At 38.7% G+C, this 19,058-nt stretch overlaps 2 protein-coding genes across 2 annotated transcripts; both read right to left on the reverse strand.

Moving 5' to 3' along the window:
* Positions 1 to 4,187: 4,187 nt before the first annotated feature.
* On the reverse strand, positions 4,188 to 5,132 carry LOC119254660 (olfactory receptor 51I2-like). The gene has a single exon (XM_037521760.1). It carries the CDS (start codon positions 5,130 to 5,132, stop codon positions 4,188 to 4,190), a length of 945 nt encoding a protein of 314 aa, XP_037377657.1.
* Positions 5,133 to 16,028: 10,896 nt separating this feature from the next.
* On the reverse strand, positions 16,029 to 16,972 carry LOC119254661 (olfactory receptor 51I2-like). The gene is given in 2 exon segments (XM_037521761.1): positions 16,029 to 16,276; positions 16,279 to 16,972. Coding segments are annotated over 2 exon segments (942 nt in total).
* Between the last annotated feature and the right edge of the window lie 2,086 nt (positions 16,973 to 19,058).

Raw genomic sequence — 19,058 nt, forward strand, 5'->3', positions numbered from 1 at the left:
TTGGATAACAGAAAATATTGGGGTAGTTTTCTAGACTCAGAATATGTCTGAATGGTCAATTTAAATAATAATCTTTCTGATTCATATAGGAAGCTCTATTTTGCAACATTTAAGTAATAATGACAATAATATAATACCTTGAAAGCCTTAATTAATATATAGATGAAGATAATGAGCATATAAACATATATGTTGTTCATATTCATATAAACAAATACGCAAAGGCAAGAGTGAGAGAAGCCGTTATATAAAAGTTAAGAAAACACTTTGTCCTTAGACCTAACGTTGAAATCCAGTGGTGTCACAGGAGAAAACACCAGGAAGCAGGAGAATGATCCTTCTAAAAGAGCCTCTGGCTTCTCTCTATGTCCTCCTTTCTTTTCCATCGGTAATTAGAAATGCTGCTTGTTTATCATGGAGAGGGCACAGCACTTTTAGATGTCTTTTATGTGGTAGGAGCCCTAAGAAAAAGTTAAGTTCAGGGCCTCCCCGGTGGCGCAGTGGTTGAGCGCTGGGTTGCGAAGCTGCCCGCGGCCTCTGCAGCGCCGGTTCGATCCCGGCTGCTCCCCGGCCACCGGAGGAGGGTCCCACATGGCGCGCAGAACTCTTCCGCCCGCTGCTCCCCTCAGCAGTGTTACTTCGGTCCTTCTGCCTGCTCTGCTCCCCGCTCTGGCTCTGGTGAATTCTCTCACCCTCCCGTGCTTCTGACTGTACCCAGTGCATGTATAAACAAAACGAACAAACAAACAAATAAATAAATAAAACATGCCTCTATAAAAAAAAAAAAAAAATTAAAAAAAAAAAAAAAGAAAAAGTTAAGTTCATTCCAGCAGCTTCCATTCTAAGAAGGCCTAAGATAAACACCTCTTCTTTTTTTAAAAAAAAAACCTTAAGTATAAACTATCTTTTACCTCTTCTTATTTAACAAATTTTTCTTTGAATTCAACATGTCCTATTGAAATGGTAAAATACTCAAAATTTGAGCAGTGAAAAGAAGAAAAGAGGGTCTTATATTTCTTTAATTTTGATCTCTTAGGTTTTGCCTATAATCTAAGAAATTAAATACTGATCTGGTTCATATAAGCTTATTAGGGAACTATTTTGAGGTTTATAGTGCCGTTAACCCAATTTACAAAGATTCAAATGTATTTGTTTAGTAGAAATTTCTTTGTTTGAGTTTCAGATTTATTTTGTATTCCTCTTCTACATATAAGATTTGTTTAGTAAATTGCTGATGCTCAGATTTTTGTGTGAAAATCCACAATAGATTTTGTTTTCGCAATGACATGTCAAATATAGAAAAAACCACTTAACACCCTGTCTGTTTAAGCTGTTTAACATTTACAGAAGAATTTGTCTCTATCAGAGACCCGGGGCTTTGCTGTCAAGAAGAGTAATTCAAGTTGACTGTGATGCATCATTGTTTCCGTCTTTCATTGTGAAATCGCAAATTGACACGAGGAAGCTTATTTCTCCCATCTGGAAACATGGAATATTTATCTTAAGTAGAGGCTTTTTGGGTCTCAGGCCTTGTGCTGTCCTAACACAGTTCACATGAACATTTACTACATATCCACCACCAACACTCCCCCATCCCAATGTAGCCACGGAAAATGTGTTTGGTAAGAGGGTGTTAAATGGAAGTGTAGCTAGCAAAAATATGCCTCCCATCTCTTCAGGCAGGTTTCTCTCACAAACCCTAATAACTACATTCCATCGTGACTGATCCCTCAAGCCTGACACTGTACCACCCTATTGTAGATTTCAATACATTTTATTGAAAAAGTAAATAAATGAGCTGTTATGTTCTTATAAGTCAACAAACCAAAAGCAAAGCTTGTAAGCAAAATAGTCTGCCACAGGAAGTACATTCACTCACCAGAAAATCTCTATATTGAAAATCTCTCAACTTGCAGTTGAGTAAAGATTATGGCTAAATATCTCCGCTAAAAGACATGAAGGTGGAGGCATACTCTAGTGAGAAATTTTCTCAAGCACTCTGAGCAACAATAAATGATGTAAGATCAAGATTGTTCAATAAGCAACTTTGACTTTTGCATTTCTATCAACTGAGATCTCTTTGTCAATGAAACTTTTATAAAGCTGTCACATGCCATTGATTTGGGTGAATGATACATGAATGCTGTAATTTATGGAAAGTTTTGTCTGGGAGCTATATTTTCTATTTGAAGAGTATTGGAGGCCTATGTAAATATCAGTGAAATGTGTTTAGATGGTGTCAGGTTTCTCTCGAGTTACACATGTACAAAACTAAACAGATTATTGAATGGATAATTTATCTTCTCTATTTTTCTTGCATAACTTTTTGCCTCAGTGTCTGCTTCCCCAATCATCTATTAGGGTTGGATTATGTCATGACTTGTCCACTGTCCAAAAAAAACCTCCCACATTGTGCTTCTGTCTGTCCAGTGCCCGCAAGCCCATGTGATCTATGTTGTCTGTGCTTTGCAAGAGCTTGCAGAGTGTTACTCTCCAGGGATTACTCTCTGCCAGTTTCCTGGTAGTCTCCAGCTCCTCTCCTCTGCTCTATCATAGCTGAAGTTTTGTGCCTTTGGGGGGTCACTACAGGCCACAAAAGTCCATTTCCTAACAGGTGGTTGGCCATGCCACAGTGTGTAGGTTTGCCCCACCATCACATCACTAGTATCTGTTAACTTTTCATTTAGAGAGTGCAGCAGGGGGCCTTGCTGCCCCAGTCAGATAACACACTGGCAAGGAGCGAAATTAAAGGGCCTCACATGGTGGAGCCAAAGGTAAAGGGCCTCACACCATGGGGCTGAAGATTCCTAGTGCCTCACACCATGGGGCTGAAGAGCTAACATCCCTTTATTTTTTGTTCTTGGTCATAAAAGAGAAAAATTTCCCAGAAAGTACATTAGGTAATAAATTATATGCATCAGTATACTGCAAATAAATGGCATGGAAAATTATCTGTACATGAAGGGTAGAAGACATGCCTAACAAGCAATCCAATGCAACAATTATAGTAAATCCTTCTTTTGCTTTTTTAGAATTTCCCTTTTTATTTAGATGTTTCTTAGGAAAGTTTTTAAATAAAGTTAACTGTGTTAAGAAGTTTCTAGGTAGAAAAAAGTTCTGATAGCTGAGTAGCTGCTGGTCTCCGGCTGAAGGCCATATGAATAAAATAGTCTTTTGATGCTTAAGCTTTAGCTGATGGGATGTACTGATGGCTATCAACTGTCTTAGGTAATTGTCTAGCTGAAATAATAAGTTTTAGTGTAAGGTTTGGTTTTTATCTATGAACCTTGAAGGCTACCGTCTAGCTGGGACCCATAGGAGCCAGTAGTCCATGGGATAAAATACACTAATTGTTTCTGCTTTACACATGATGATGTATTTTTTTTTCTGCTTACTAAAAATGAATAAATAAAGATCTGTTGAGTCTCTCGGCAGAAGATACTTGCACCTCATCCAGTGTCAGAGTCTCCTCACTACCTTATCCCCTTCCCCTCAGCCCTTAAGTTTCAGCCCCTTACAGGTCGCCTAGGCCGTCTCATACTTTCAGGAACCCCTGACACGATATTTTGCCGGAGGCTGGTCCCGGGCAAGAGAGGTTACTAAGGAAGTTAATTCTCCCAGCAACTCCCAAGGAATGACATTTATTTTTTTTCTATGAAACAGGTGTTATGTTACATAGTCCACCAAGCAAGCATATATGTTTTATTTTATACAACTCAGGAATACTCTTTTTTATTTCAAAACAGTGCAAAGTTGTCACAGCTATTATAAACTTAGTTTTTAAAGTTTAAAGATATTCAAAACTATTATTCCTTTTAAAAGTATTGGTGATATATATATAATCTCAAGTAACATAATCCCCAGTTATAACACAATTTATGTGTACTTTTTGTCTATTTTTGAGATTGACTTGAAAGCATAGATTTTTTAATAGTACATTGGAGCAAATAAAAAAGTCTAATTGAAAACCCTCTTCCTTGTGGAGCCTGAGAGAAGCCATTTGTGACGTATTAAGTACAATATAGGGCAGCCTGAGTTTCCCAGTCCTGGGCTATTACCAGCCTATATTATACAACCAATATAGATCCACATAAAAGGGCAAACTGAAATCCTCCAATGGCTGGCATAGACACCCCAAGAGCAGCAAGCTCCTAAGGCACATAGCTTTCCATAAGTTTTCTCCCTGGTCATAACTTAGGTCCCAATAGCATTTTCCGTAATCTCTTACGGATTTCCTTTGTCTTAATGGAATATATAATTGGGTTGAGCATAGGAGGCACAAAGAGATATACCAGGGACATGAACTTGTGCACATACTCAGGGGCATCCTTCCCAAATCGATGAACCATGGACACACTAACCATGGGCACATAGAAGATGAGCACAGCACAGATGTGTGACACACACGTGTTGAGCGTCTTAAGCCTCTCCTCCTGGGAAGCAATGGCCAGCACAGAACGCAGGATGAGAACATAAGAGAGGAGAATGAGCACGGAGTCCACCCCAAAGGCAGAGATGACAATGGATAGGCCGTACATGCTGTTGATGGTGGTATCTCCACAGGGCAGGCGGATCAGGTCTGGGTGTAAGCAGTAGGAATGAATAAGCACATTGGCTTTACAAAAGGGCAGCCTCTTCAGAAGGAAAGGCAGTGGGAAGACCATGCAGAAGCTGCGGATGATGATGGATATGCCCATGTGAGCCACTCGGATATCAGTCAGCACTGTAGAATAACGCAAGGGGTTACAGATGGCCACGTAGCGATCAAAACTCATGGCCAGCAGGATCCCAGATTCAGTCCAGGAGAAAAAGTGAATGAAGAACATTTGGCTCAAGCAGGCATCAAAGGCAGTATCTGGAGCATGAAAGCACATGGCAGCCAATACAGTGGGCAACGTAGAAAAGGATACGCCCAGGTCATTGACAGACAACAGAGATAAGAAGTAGTACATTGGCTGGTGCAAGCTCTGCTCCTCCTTTATAATGAAGAGAATTAAGGCATTTCCCACAATGGAGATTGCATATAGCAGCAAGAGAAAGGCAGCTAACCAGTGCTCCAGGCCCTCCATCTCTGGGAAGCCTGTTAGTATGAAGCTGGTAATTCTGGATACATTAGTCCCAAAACTTGCCATGAGACTCTAGAGGAAAACAACCAGAGTGAGGTCAGACAGTGGAAGACCAGGAGTCACTGTTCTCAGGGTTGCAGGGACAATGTTACTTAGATTCCATATCAAAGATGATGGAAGGGTCAGGAAGGCACAGGCTATGAGTCACTGGTTTATAATCCTAAGCCTTCCACACTATATCCACATGTGTTAGGTTCCAAATACTCCTGACTCTTTTTGGGTTTTTTAGATATTATTCCTCATTTCTCCTGTCTCTGTATTCTTTACAGAAAGATCCAAATTTTTCTCCAATAGTAGAAAATGATTTTGGTGTTTCTTCCTGCCTGTTCTTAGCCACCAACTTCTTCAAGAAGTGAGGTACACTATAGTCCACTCTGTTCCCTACCCCCACCCCAGAGGCCTCAGCTCTACAATTAGATTTCTAAGATTTGTTATTGGTTCTACTCTATCTGACCCTTTGTTTTGTTTCTCTATATTCCACCTATAGGTGACACCATTAGGTATTTGTTTTTCTCCTTTGACTTATTTTGTTTAGCATAACCCCCTCCAGTTTCATTCATATTGTCACAAATGGCAAGTTTATCTTTTTTTATAATAAATTTATTTTTTATTCCCCATACAATTGCAACCCCCTTATTTTGACCCCAATCCCTCCCCTCCTGCCCCCTACCCTCCATAGAGTGTCTCTGGTTCATAGTTTTTTGTTGATTTTGATTTTCACTTTCTTATAGTTATTCATTTTCCTGGTCCCTTATTTAAGTTTTCTAGATTCCTGCTATGAGTGAGACCATCCGGTATTTTTCTTTTTCTTTCTGGCTTATTTCGCTGAGCATGATCCCTTCCAGCGCCATCCATGTTGCTGCAAATTGCATGTGTTTATCTTTTTTGAATGCTGAGTAATATTCCATGGTATATATATACCTCATCTTCTTGATCCAGTCATCTATTTTTGGGCATTTGGGTTGTTTCCAAAGCTTAGCTATTGTAAATAGTGCTGCTATAAACATAGGGGTGCAGGTGGAATTGATATTTCTGTGTCCTTTGGGTAAATACCTACGAGTGGAATTGCTGGATCATATGGAAGCTCAAGTTTATCTTTTTAATGGCTGAGTAGTATTCCACTGTGTATCTATATATTGGCATATATATATATGTATATATATTCAGAATACGAAAGAGGAGATCCTATACCTCTGAAATTCAAACAATGTTATAAACCAATTTTACTTCAACTAAAAAACATCATAAACTCAAAATCAAAGGGAAAGAAAGAAGTGAGGTAGAGTGCATTTTACATGAACTTTTTCCTAATAAACTCAACTTACTAAATCACTCTCTCTCATTCAAATGATGACATTTTCCCCTATATTCTGAATTAGGTCTCACTTCTCATCTATATTCAAAAACCATTCTAGTTCCTCACCCTCTCTTTGTTATTTGAGTTCCTCAAGTACCCACCAAGTATGCAGATTCTCATGATCTTCATTCCCAATTGCTTTTGCTTTTTCTCTCTTTCATGTTTATATTATTTTTCTTTTATATATATTAAGGTTTTCCAAAATGTGGTATATGTTAGATTCATCTAAGGAACTTAAAAAAGAAAAAAACCCTCTGCCTGAGCCACACTCATGACAATTAAATCAAAATCTCTGGCAGTGGAAATAAGGAATCAGTATTATTGTAAAACTTCTGAGGCAATTCCAAAAGGCAGTGAAGTTTGAGAACCAGAGATTTAAATCACTTCTATTAAGGTTAAAAATTAATTTTAAAAATAGAAGAAATCTAAGCTAAGTGTTAGGATACAGTTCTAGAATTTTCAGACTCAGATAATTTTGAAAGATCTCTTACAAGTTTGCAATGGAATGTAAGTGAGATTCCTGGAGTTCCAGGCTTGGTGTTCTTTAAAACCTAGGCTGTACCCTTGGAATCCCCACTCCAAAGCATGGAGTGCCCATGAATGCACTAGCACTACAAAGCAACTTATGGGGTTCCAGCTTATAAGAGAGTTAGCAAAAAAAAGAAAGAAAGTCAACAGTGGGTATCTGATTCCACCTACAGCCTTCGTTTCAGATAATTTAGCTACATTATGAAAATGTTGGGGCACTCCATTTGTTTAAAAAAATCAGAAAAAAAAACTCTCCTGTTAGCTTTAGATAAGTGCCACCTACACCAACTTTTTCCTCATTGAAGATTAATTTCAGAATTCACTATCACGGCAAACAAAAAAAACCTATTTATTGCCCCTATTTATTAATTTATTTATTTATAAATAAATATTTATAAATATATATAAATAATATATAAATATTTATAATATTATTAAATATATTATATATTATATTATATATTATATTAAATATATAAATAATATATAAATGAATATATAAATAAATATTTATATAAATAAATATTTACCTATTTATTTTTCAAGCTATCACTCATTTCTCTGTTCTCTTTCATTACTAATATATTCAAAATAATTTTCTATTCATGATGCTCTTTCTCAATCCCATACACCAATGATTTCAAATGTATGTCTCCAGTTTAGATTTCTCTTCTTGTAGATTAAAGTATCCAGCTCCTTATTGGACTATCAATTGTAACAGCTCATCAGTAGTCAAACACAACATATGCAAAGCTGAACTTTTTGTTAATCAGCATACTTGATCTCCAATATTTATCATGTAATTAGAGACCATCACCATTTATCCATGCACTCAAGCCAGAAAAACCTAGAACACATTTCACACTCTCTCCCAGTCCCAGATCTCAGCAATGTATTATCACTTTTCCAAAATATTCTTCACACTGGCTTCTCTCATTTCCTCACTTCTGCTGTAATCTGTCCCTCAGTAGCTTCACCCAGGAGGTCAGCACAGCTTCCTGACTAGTCGTCCACTCTTTCTGCTATGCTCTGGCATGCCTTTTCTACCCATTTCTACTCATAATATAAATTTAAAAGATGTTACACTCCTTCTGGAAAGTTTCCAATGACTTCCCTTACCTTCTGAAATAAGAATTCAGACACCCTTACCATCCTATGCAGAAACATACTGGCTGTGAATCTGCTTGTCAGCATCCAGTTATTTGAATCATCCTTACTCTTGTACTCATGCTTGTATGTCTCTGTTATATATCCTCACACACACTTTTCTCATGATTCTTATCATACTTTAGACTTACAGTGAATTAATGTGTATCTGTTATTTGATTTGTATTTTCTCCCCCAATAAATTATAAGTTCTTATAATTATCTTTTCTTTCTTCTCATTTTATCTTCAATGCTTAGACAAATCTCTGGGAGCCCTGGGCTAGAACTCAGGGATGACCAGATCTAGTTCTAATTAATAAATATTGATTAAATAGATACATTAACTCTTTTAGGAGAAAGGTATGAACTATGTGCTTAAGTGTAAAGTGAATTTAGACAATTAAATAACTATCATCTAAAAACTGAGTTTTTATCTCAATTGTGAATTTAGTTTACTTCTTCATACCTTATTTTCATTTTTACAGTATTATATAGAAAAATAAAGTCTAAAGAGTAAAACATTTAAAATGCATTGGAAGGACCCTGGCTCAAGATATATCTATTTAATAAATGGCAACCAAGAAAGTGGTGATAAAAAGGAATATGTAGTGGATGAGACTTCTTGATCTTTCTTCTATACTGTCTTCCCATTTCTAGTTTCCAGTTTCCAAACCAAAGGCTCAGACATTTTTCCTCAGAATTTTACCTACCTAATGAGAATATTAAGAGTGTGTGTCATACCAAATAAAATCTTCAAAAATTAGCTCTACACTGACTAAGAACCATAAAGTAAAACCATAAGGATGAAGCCAGGTTAGTGGGATTTCTGGCACCAAGGGCCATGGATGGGAGGGTGGGTTTGGGAATATGGAAAAAGAATGCAGCGAAAAGTCTCCACACATGAATCATAGCCAGCCTCTCCTCTTTCAAATGTTTGTACTGTGCTAACTAGATTTTGAAGGTATGAATGAGATTCCTAAGTGAGGGGAGAATTGGAGTCCCAACTTACCTCTCCAGGACAGTTCTGCTGAACCAGAGGAAAGAGACAGGTGAAGTGTCTATGGGAGCGAGGGGGAAACAAGGACCTTGTACTCTACACACAGCTTCCTGCCAGCCTCCACCCATTCCTGCCCTGATCTATTTAAAGCTGCTGATTTAGAATCCCCCAGGCCCAGTCAGTCCTGGCGCTCAAGGAGGTGACTGGGACTGCAGGGAATGCAAACGTTTTAAATAGATGGATCCTCTGTGTCCTCGCATTTCTTCCCTTAAGAGGTTTGAAAGAAATTAAGACTTAGAACTGTGTTTTCCTTCAGAAGCCCAGAAAGAACCTATTCAATAATTCAAAAACAGTCGATTGAAATCAGACCCTGTCTCTCACTGGCTCCTAAATTGCGACTCTTCCTACTGACTGCCACAACCCAAATAGATTTCAAGAAGCAAAATAACAGAACCACTAAGAGCATACTTATTTGTACTTGGCAAATAGAATGACCATCCAGGTTTGCCTGGCACGCTACTGATTTTAGCAATGAAAATCCTGCATTGGGGAAAACCCTCAGTTGCTGCAAAATGGGACAATTTGTCACCCTATATGCAGATCTGATTCTAAACCTCCTTCCCTGTCTGAGGGATGATCTTTAGAAAGTTATTTAATTTTCTCAAGTTCCTGATTCCTCTTTTGTAAAATTGTTGTGCAAATGCTTACAGATCCAGTTGACCGTGAAACTCAAGATCCCCAAGCAAGTACTTAGGGAAAAAGAGCTATTTTAATGATTTGCCAACTTTTCTTCTGCCAAAAAACTTTTGAATAGAAGTTGGAAAACTGTCTTGCTTTTCCACCTTGACTTGCACCTTGCTGCAGGGAGATTTGGAGGAGACATACAAGAGACCCTTGGTAGAGAAACGTGGGTGAGAGAAGGGGGGAGTCTGCTCCTGGGCCTTGGCCATTATCTTGCTGCGTCTGTGCGTTGGACAAGATGTACAGTGCAGGCTTCAGAACTCAGTGAGAACCTGAGGAAAGAGAGCAAAAGAATTGTGAAAATCTTGGAGGACGCTTCTAAAGGTGGCAGGCGGGCCTCCCTGGTGGCGCAAGGGGTTAACACTCAACCTGTGAAGCTAACCGAAGCCACTGCAGCACAGTTTGATCCCCAGCCAGGGAGGTGACCCCCATGGTGCAGCAGACCTCTCCTGATTCGCCCCGCTGCTCCCCTCAGCAGTGTATTTCGGTCAATCTGCCTGTTCTGTTCCCCTCTGTCTCTGGTGAATCCTCTCACCCCCACACCTCTGGCCTGTACCCCTGTTCTTGAATGCATAAATGAATAAATCTTAAAAAAAAAAACTTAACTTGGCAGGCTCTTGAACTTGAGCAAGCAATGGAATATGGAACACCCCACTCAATCTTCCCTCGTAATGACCCCCCAAGATTCCACTATTGCTTGATCACATCGCACCCCTTTCCCTAAGTTATTTCTTATTTTCTCCTAATGAAAGAAAACACTTCTGGGCTCACAGACTCCATACCTTCATTTTGAGGACTTATAGATCTTGTGGTTTGAACAGTCTCCCCATTACATTAAGTTAAATTAAATTATCAAAGTATCTAGCACAATGTTTAGCAAATAGTAAGCATAAGCTAATATTTTGGACATAAATTATACCATTAACCTAACAGCATCAGCATTCTTCTCATAAGTTTGCAAAACTGGTTACCACATTACTTAGCGAATCACATGTTCAGCACATGTGACATGCACATACCTATTTGGTTGATGCTTTGTTGTCCATGTATTAGATGCCTATCAGTCCCACAGCATCATCTTGCAGAAAGGGCTCACACTGTGTCACTCCTTTTTTTTTAACAAACCTATTCCCAATCCAAACCCTCTTTTCCTTATTGGTTAGAATCTTTGTAAAGTAATATTGATTCACTTTTCGAGCTAAATTAATCCAAGTCAATGTGCACTAGAGAAATTTGTGGTCCTACAGGCTACCACAGACCATAACCCTGATATCTTAGCTCTCTGAACTGGAATAATCCTCCCCACCAATAATAACACTTATGTGTATTTATTGAGTGTTTCATGTATCAGTTAGCTCCATTAATTCATTTCAATTTTACAATAGCCTTATGAAACAGACATTATTTATATTTTTCCAAAGTCACCAGAAAAGGTAAGTGACAGAATTAGTATTTGTGTCTAGGTACTCAGCCATGATGCTATAAGGCAACACTGAGTTCACAAAGTAAGTGCCCTTCTGCCATTTTCACCCTGGATTCCCTCGTGCTTAACATGGGGCCTATTTTTCAGCAGTTCTCAAGTAGCCCTTACATGAATGGATGAGCTTCCTTTGTGATTTGATATCTTGCAAATCTCTAGTCCAGCCTAAAACTATTTATACTAAGTGTGTGTAGAGTAAATGGTTTTCAGGCTTTTCTGTCCTCCCACCATTAGGATTGCCCTGCCTGATGGGGCACCTGCAGTTGTTACATTGTTGTAAGCTGTCTTATTTACCTCTGTGGGCCATGGGAGGAGTATTGAGACAGTCACCAAGAGAAGCAGAGGCAGGAAAGAAGTGGGAAAGAGAAGGGGAGAAAGAAAGCCAGAAGAGAGAGAGAGAAGCCCAGAGTAAAGACTTGCCAGGGCCTGGAAGGCCTCTTGGCCTCCTGGCCCCCTGGCACCCCTGCCTGCTGTGACCTGGTTGCTACAATACGTGTAAAGCTCAATAAAAGCCTGGGAAAGCCACCGAGGGCTCCTGGACTCCTCCTTTACCCAGTCTGCTCCCATCATAGAAAACCTGCTCAGTGCCATCCTGCCCCTATAATATGTTTGGAAGGCAATAAAAGAAAAAATTGCAACAGTTTCAAAATAGTTTCATCAACTCGAAATCACAGTAGCCCTAAACTTGGTTGTCAGTCAGTCTGGGTTCACTTCCTGATCCTCCTTTCAACCAGCTGTGTGATCCTGGACAAGTTAACCTATTCTGCAACAAGTTAACCTATTCTGTATGCAATGCACACACACACACACACACAAAATATTTTTTTTAGCTTTGACTGGCACATAATGTGAACATACTGTAAAATACAGATTAAACAGGCAAGAGAGAAAAGCCATTCCCACAGACTTGGAGTACGAGAGAGCAATCTCCCTCCTGAATGCAGGAATCTGCTGCCTGAAGGTAAAGCCAGCCCTTTCAAACCCACTGAAGACCCAGGAATCAGGTAAACAAGACTTAATAATAGCACCCAGCCTTTGCATCTCTGTAGTGCATTTTTTAGAAAAGAGAATAAATCCTACATTGCTGTCCTCTATCATCAGCATATCTTTAGGTCTTAACAACTTAGAACACCTCCTGTTAAGAATTTACATTCTTTTTTTTGACGTGTGTGCATTTTATTTTAATCTTTTATTTTTTACACCATTGTTCATTTTTAAACAATATGATTCAGTGACTCAGTGTTCCTGCCTACATAAACTAGAGTCAATCTTAGTTCATTGGAACAGCTCTTACAGATTAAAATCTGCTGGGTTTCTTCTACGTTTGAATGCTCACTTTGATCACTTAATAACCTCTTTACCTATCATTGGTACTTTATTTTCAGTAAACAATAATAAGTAATCAAGAAATGTTATCATTAGTATTACTTCGTAGCTGGTAAAATGAGCATTAGAAATTATAAATGACAGGTCTAGTGAACCCGGTTTAAGAAAAACACCAAGTGGGACTAGTCCTGCTATCAGGCCTGCCATAAATAAATATTCTGTCATTTGTTTTAAACTAATGATCTGATATCCTTTAACTACATAGCAAATATTCTGGCCAGCACAGGCCTCTGGTGAAATGGGAAATGGGAAGTGAAAGTTGGATGTGTTCTTGATATGCATCAGGTGGAATGAGTCTCGGGGGCCCAGAATCACGCCCTCATGAGTAGTGATGCTGCCCTCCACAGCCCACGGGCCCCCATCTGGAAATGAATGAGTCCCCTAAGGAAAGAAAATGCTGCTCTCTGGAGATGAGCAGAGAGGAGCATTTGGAAAATGCCTTGATGGGGAGCCAGCAGGGGCACCATCACTGGCCCTCTCCCTTGTGATGCTCCCTCAGAGCTCTGAAATCATTCTCAGGTACTGCATTCTCTCATGCGCTCTCTGACTTTATTAAAAGACAATACATGTGCTTTACAGAAGAGAAAAAAGATAAATAGAAAATAAATCTTACTAATTCTCACTAGCCAGATTAAAGTACTAATAAACATTTTAAATCCTTCCAAATACATTTTATTTTCTATGAAAATGTTCAACAATATATGAATAACAAAATATGAATAACGATGACATCTTTAATGAGGTATTTTGATAAGAAAATCTTCAGCATGTATGAATATCATTTAAGGTATAGGTGTATATATATATATATATATATATATATATAATAAACATACTAGAAACAATGAAACATCTGTTTTACTTCTGCTGGAAGGAGTAAAGGGAATGCTAAAAATATTTCATAAGAAGATAACCCAGAGGGCCTCCCCAGTGGCTCAGCGGGTTGAGCCCAGCACTGTGAAGCTGTCCACAGCCTCTGCAGCATGGGTTTGAACCCTGGCTGGCCAGGAGATACCCACATGTTGCAGCAGACCTCTCCTGTCTCGCCCACAGTGTTTTTGGTCCATCTGCCTATTCTGCTTCCTGCTCTGTCTCTGGTGAATTCTCTCACCCTCCCACACCTCTGGCCTGTACCCCAGTTCTTGTATAAATGAATCTTTTTTTAAAGAAAAAAAAGATAACCCAGAACTGAGCCAGTATCTAACCCATGCTAACTGTCTAATAAATATTTTTGATGAATAAAAATATAAGCATAAAATACATGGAAGCTTTTCCAAGTTAGAATAGCAGAACGAAGTATAAAAAGAGGCATAAAGTAGCTTGTCTTAAGAATCTATATGATTTAAATGTAGAGCAAATGTTTTTTGTGAAGAAGAGGAGAATGGTTAGGGGTAGTAGGATTTAAGAGATAGATACAGTGGTAATATTTTTAAAATTTTTATTGGGGTAACATTGCTTTTTAAATATATATACATATATATGTTTCAAGTGCACATTATCAAAATCTGTATATGATATATTGCAATCTCCACCAAAAGTCTAGTTTCCACCCACCATTGTACAACTGACCCGCCTTAACTGACTTGTCCACCCTCTAACCTCCCTTCCACTCTGGTGACCACATTGTGTTTCTTAAATCTAAAGATGTGTTTTTGTCATGCAATTTGCTGCAACATGGATGGCGCTGGAAGGGATCATGCTCAGCGAAATAAGCCAGAAAGAAAAAGAAAAATACCGGATGGTCTCACTCATAGCAGGAATCTAGAAAACTTAAATAAGGGACCAGGAAAATGAATAACTATAAGAAAGTAAAAATCAAAATCAACAAACAGCTATGAACCACAGACACTCTATGGATGGTGGGGTGCAGGGAGGAGAGGGATTGGGGTCAAAATAAGGGGATTGCAATTGTATGGGGAATATAAAAATAAAATTTATTTTTAAAAAATAAAAATAAATAAATAAATCTCAAAAAAAAAATAAAGATGTGTTTTTGTTTCATTTGTTCATTTGCTTTATTTCTTCCTGCCGTGAATGAGTGAAATTATGTGACATTAGTTTTGCTCAGTCTGATTTGTTCCACTTATTATAATCTTCTTAAGGTCCAACCATGTCATAAATGGCAAGATTATGTTTTTTTTATAGCTGTATAGTGTCCCATTGTGTGTGTGTACATATAACACAAGTGATATATGTATATATCACATTCTCTTTATCCATTTATTGGATCATTAACATCTAAGTTGCTTCCACATTTTACCTAGTGTGAACAGTGCTGCAATGAACAAGGGACTGTGACAATATCCTTGAGATCCTATTTCAGAACTTTTGGATAAATACATAAAAGTGATATTGCTGGATCATATAGTTATAACACTAAAAACAAAAGTAGCACAACAAAAAATAAAATGAGACTACATTAAATTTAAAAACTTCTGTAAAGCAAACAACCAACAGAGTATAAAGGCAACATATGGAAGAGAAGAAAATATTTGCAAACGGTGCATCTGTTAAGTGGTAAATCTCCATAAGATGAGGAGGCCCTGCAAATTAGTAGCAACAGAAATGTCAACCTTAATTTAAAATATGAGTTAAGAAGTTAAATAGACATTTCTCTAGAGAAGATAAGCATATGGCAACACATGCTCAGAATCACTGTATGAAAACATGAGTTATCACCTCACGCCTGTCAAAAAGGCAGTTACCAAGATAACAAAGGACAGAGGTGTTGGTGAGTATGTGGAGAAATTCAGACACTTGTACACTATGGTGGAAATGTAAAATAATGCATCCACTATGGAAAATAGCATAGATGCTCTTCAAAAGATTAAAAATAGAACTAAAAAAAAATAAAATAAATAGAACTGCCTTTGTTATAATCTTGGGAAAATAATCCTTTACATATTATGGCAATATTAACATAGTAATTAATAGTTCCTTTGGATGCTTCATTTTAAACAAGGATGATAGAAACATACTGTGACCAAATAAGGGACTGGATATAAAGTTGTACATTAATGAATTTAAAAAGAGGAGAATTGAGCAAATATATTTTGCTAAATTATGACCAGTTTATTTTGTCAAAATCCAATATTTTGATTCTTAACTATGCCCAGTCTGTCATTAAACATTATGGCAGAAATACTAATAGTAGGTTAGTGCCCAAAAAGAAATGTTAAGTGTTTTCTCAAGCCGGTTCATGAAAACTCAAATGTGTGGAGTGACAATGAATATCTTCTTACTCTTGACCCCTTACAATCACCCTGCTTAAAACTTGGTTCTCAGTAGTAGTTTGCAAAGCCTCCGACGAATCTCCTTGGTTTTGATGGAATAGATGACAGGGTTGAGCATGGGAGGTACAAAGAGATAGATCAGGGACAAAAACGTATGCACGTACTCCGGGGCGTGCCTCCCGTAGCGAGCGGCCATGGACACCCCAACCATGGGCACGTAGAAGACGAGCACAGCACACATGTGTGACACACATGTGTTGAGTGTCTTTAATCGTTCCTCCGAGAGGCAATAGCAAGTACAGAGCGCATAATGAGCACATAGGAAAGAAGAATAAGTGCAGAGTCCAGTCCAAAGGTAGAGATGACAATGAATAGACCAAAAATATTATTGACGGTGATGTCTCCACAGGGCAGGCGGATCAGATCTGGATGTAGGCAGTAAGCATGGGAGAGTATGTTGGGTTTGCAGAAGGGCAACCTCTTCAGAAGGAAAGGTAGGGGGAAGACTACACAGAAACTACGGATGATCACAGATAGGCCCATGCGGACCACACGGGAATCCGTGAGCACTGTGGCATATCGCAGGGGGTTACAGATGGCCACGTAGCGGTCAAAACTCATAGCCAGCAGGATCCCGGACTCCATGAAGGAGAAGAAATGGATAAAGAACATTTGAGCCATACAAGAATCAAAACTAATCTTCTTTAAATGGAAGCAATATGTGACCAGCACCGTGGGCAGCGTGGAAAAAGACACACCTAAGTCATTAATTGATAGTAGGGACAGAAAATAGTACATAGGCTGATGTAAGCTCTGCTCCTCCTTGACAATGAAAAGGATAAGGGCATTGCCCACAATGGAGACAGTGTAGAGGGGCCCAAGGAGCAGAAACATCCAGTGTTGGGAGGCCTCCAGCCCCGGGAGCCCCGTGAGGATGAAAGGAGGCATCCCTGAGCTGTTGTGCGGGTTACCACCCATGCTGCTTAGCCTTACTGCTCCTACTCCAGCTGCTGTCCTGTAAGGAAGACACACACAGTTTATCCATGGCCTACACCTCACATTTTAAGTCTGTTACATACCATTCAATGCCTGACTTTATAGAGCATTAGTAACTTGTTCACCAAATGACTCATCCTGTCTCTGTCACCAAGATTCTGGAATTGTGTGTTTTCTGCTTTCCCAACTGACTAAACAGGTCATAGCGTCTTCCCTTACCTGTGCCTATTGGTGTCATATCCATTTTCCCTCTCACGGTCTAATAATTATTTCCTTAATTCAACAAAGTGGGTATCACTTTGTTTAAAACCTAAGACAAAACTATTTTCTGGACTATTTTGCCCCCTTCCTAAGCGTTCCACTAATTGATACATAAACATCTCTTTCCCTTCTCTCATTTACCAACTTATTATTCCCAATTTGCTTTCTCAAATATAGTCTCTCAGCTCTTCCATCCATCTACCCTGCTTGATGGATGCCCAGATAACTATCATTAGAGACAACCTTCCACACACCTAATCAAGAAGCACTACATCCCTATATTTCCACTCATCTTTCCATTCTTCCTTCCATTTAAGTAATGTCATTACTTATTACCCTAAATAATTTATGAAAAATCTTTTTAATAATTTCTTTCAGAGATAAACACATGCAATTTGCAGCACCATGGATGGCGCTGGAAGGGATCATGCTCAGCGAAATAAGCCAGAAAGAAAAAGAAAAATACCGGATGGTCTCACTCATAGCAGGAATCTAGAAAACTTAAATAAGGGACCAGGAAAATGAATAACTATAAGAAAGTGAAAATCAAAATCAACAAAAACTATGAACCAGAGACACTTTTTGGGGGGTGGGGGGCGGGAGGGGAGGGATTGGGGTCAGAATGGGGGGTTTGCAATTGTATGGGGAATATAAAAATAAAATTTATTATTTAAAAAATAATAATAATAATTTCTTTCAGAACAGAATGGCCCCTGGCTCCTGAAAGTCACTGGATTTCATGATCATTTCTCTTGACCAAAGAACTGCTTCTCAAGTGTTTGTCATCTCTTTGAACAATACCATCATTATGTCCAAGATTGGGACGAGAAATCCAAACAGCACTTTGACACCTTCCATCCTTTACCTACTACTTTAAGCCAGGCAACAGTACGTGAAATTTCCAACCCCAAAGTGTCCTATTTGCACCTCTCATTTACTTCCATTTGTGTTTGCGTGCTTCAGACACAAGATTTGCATTTTTTACCACAATAACTGTCACCTAATAAATCTCATACTTCTTCCATTTCACTTTCTAATCTGATGCTAGACTAATATTTTTAAAAGACAAATATGGAAATGGCACTATTCTGATAAGAATATTATCAAAAGATCAAATCCAAATCCATTAGCCCAGAATAAAGGCCCTCTGTAGTCAGTACTAGATCAATAATCTGCCTTTCTTTCTCACACTTCAGGGGGTCTGTTCTGGTCTATTTGCTGTTATTCAGCCATAAACTATGATTTCTCAAGCTCTCAGAGGTTTCCCAGAATGTGTGAAAACACCCACTTAATCCGTCTTCAAATACATCAAATTGGTGATGCCCTTCACCTTGAATTCTTGGCTGGTCATAGCAAACAGGGGTAACTTCTCCCTTCTCCATTCTCCCCCCTCCTGTAACCACCACGACCACACCCACAGCTTCATGAAGTCTTTCTTTCTGATTCACCTGCTCCAAGAGTCACTCAGCCCTGATTCTTATTCACTGTTTCAGCTCCTTCAAGGTCCTGAACAGGAGATGCACTCAGTGCATCACTTATTCCTTCAAAGTTGCATCAATAGCTCTCTGTTGTAAATTGGAAATGCTAAAAGTCTAGCTCCTGAGGCTGTGATGATTCATAGTTTTGAACTATGGGGATAGTTGTGAAAACTCTTAAGAACAAAGTCATTTCACTCTGAGTTCTCAAGTGTGCTTTACACTCCACCTTCAGCCTTCTGGCTGCCTTTGTTTCTCCGTCTGCCTCAGAACACTTCTATACTTTCTCTTTGGGTTGAACTTTATATTTCAATTTATATTCTTGGAACCTG

The sequence above is a fragment of the Talpa occidentalis genome, unplaced genomic scaffold (genome assembly GCF_014898055.3).
Source record: "Talpa occidentalis isolate TD23 unplaced genomic scaffold, MPIMG_talOcc4v2.1 talOcc4.3, whole genome shotgun sequence".
In the NCBI taxonomy this organism is placed as follows: domain Eukaryota; kingdom Metazoa; phylum Chordata; class Mammalia; order Eulipotyphla; family Talpidae; genus Talpa; species Talpa occidentalis.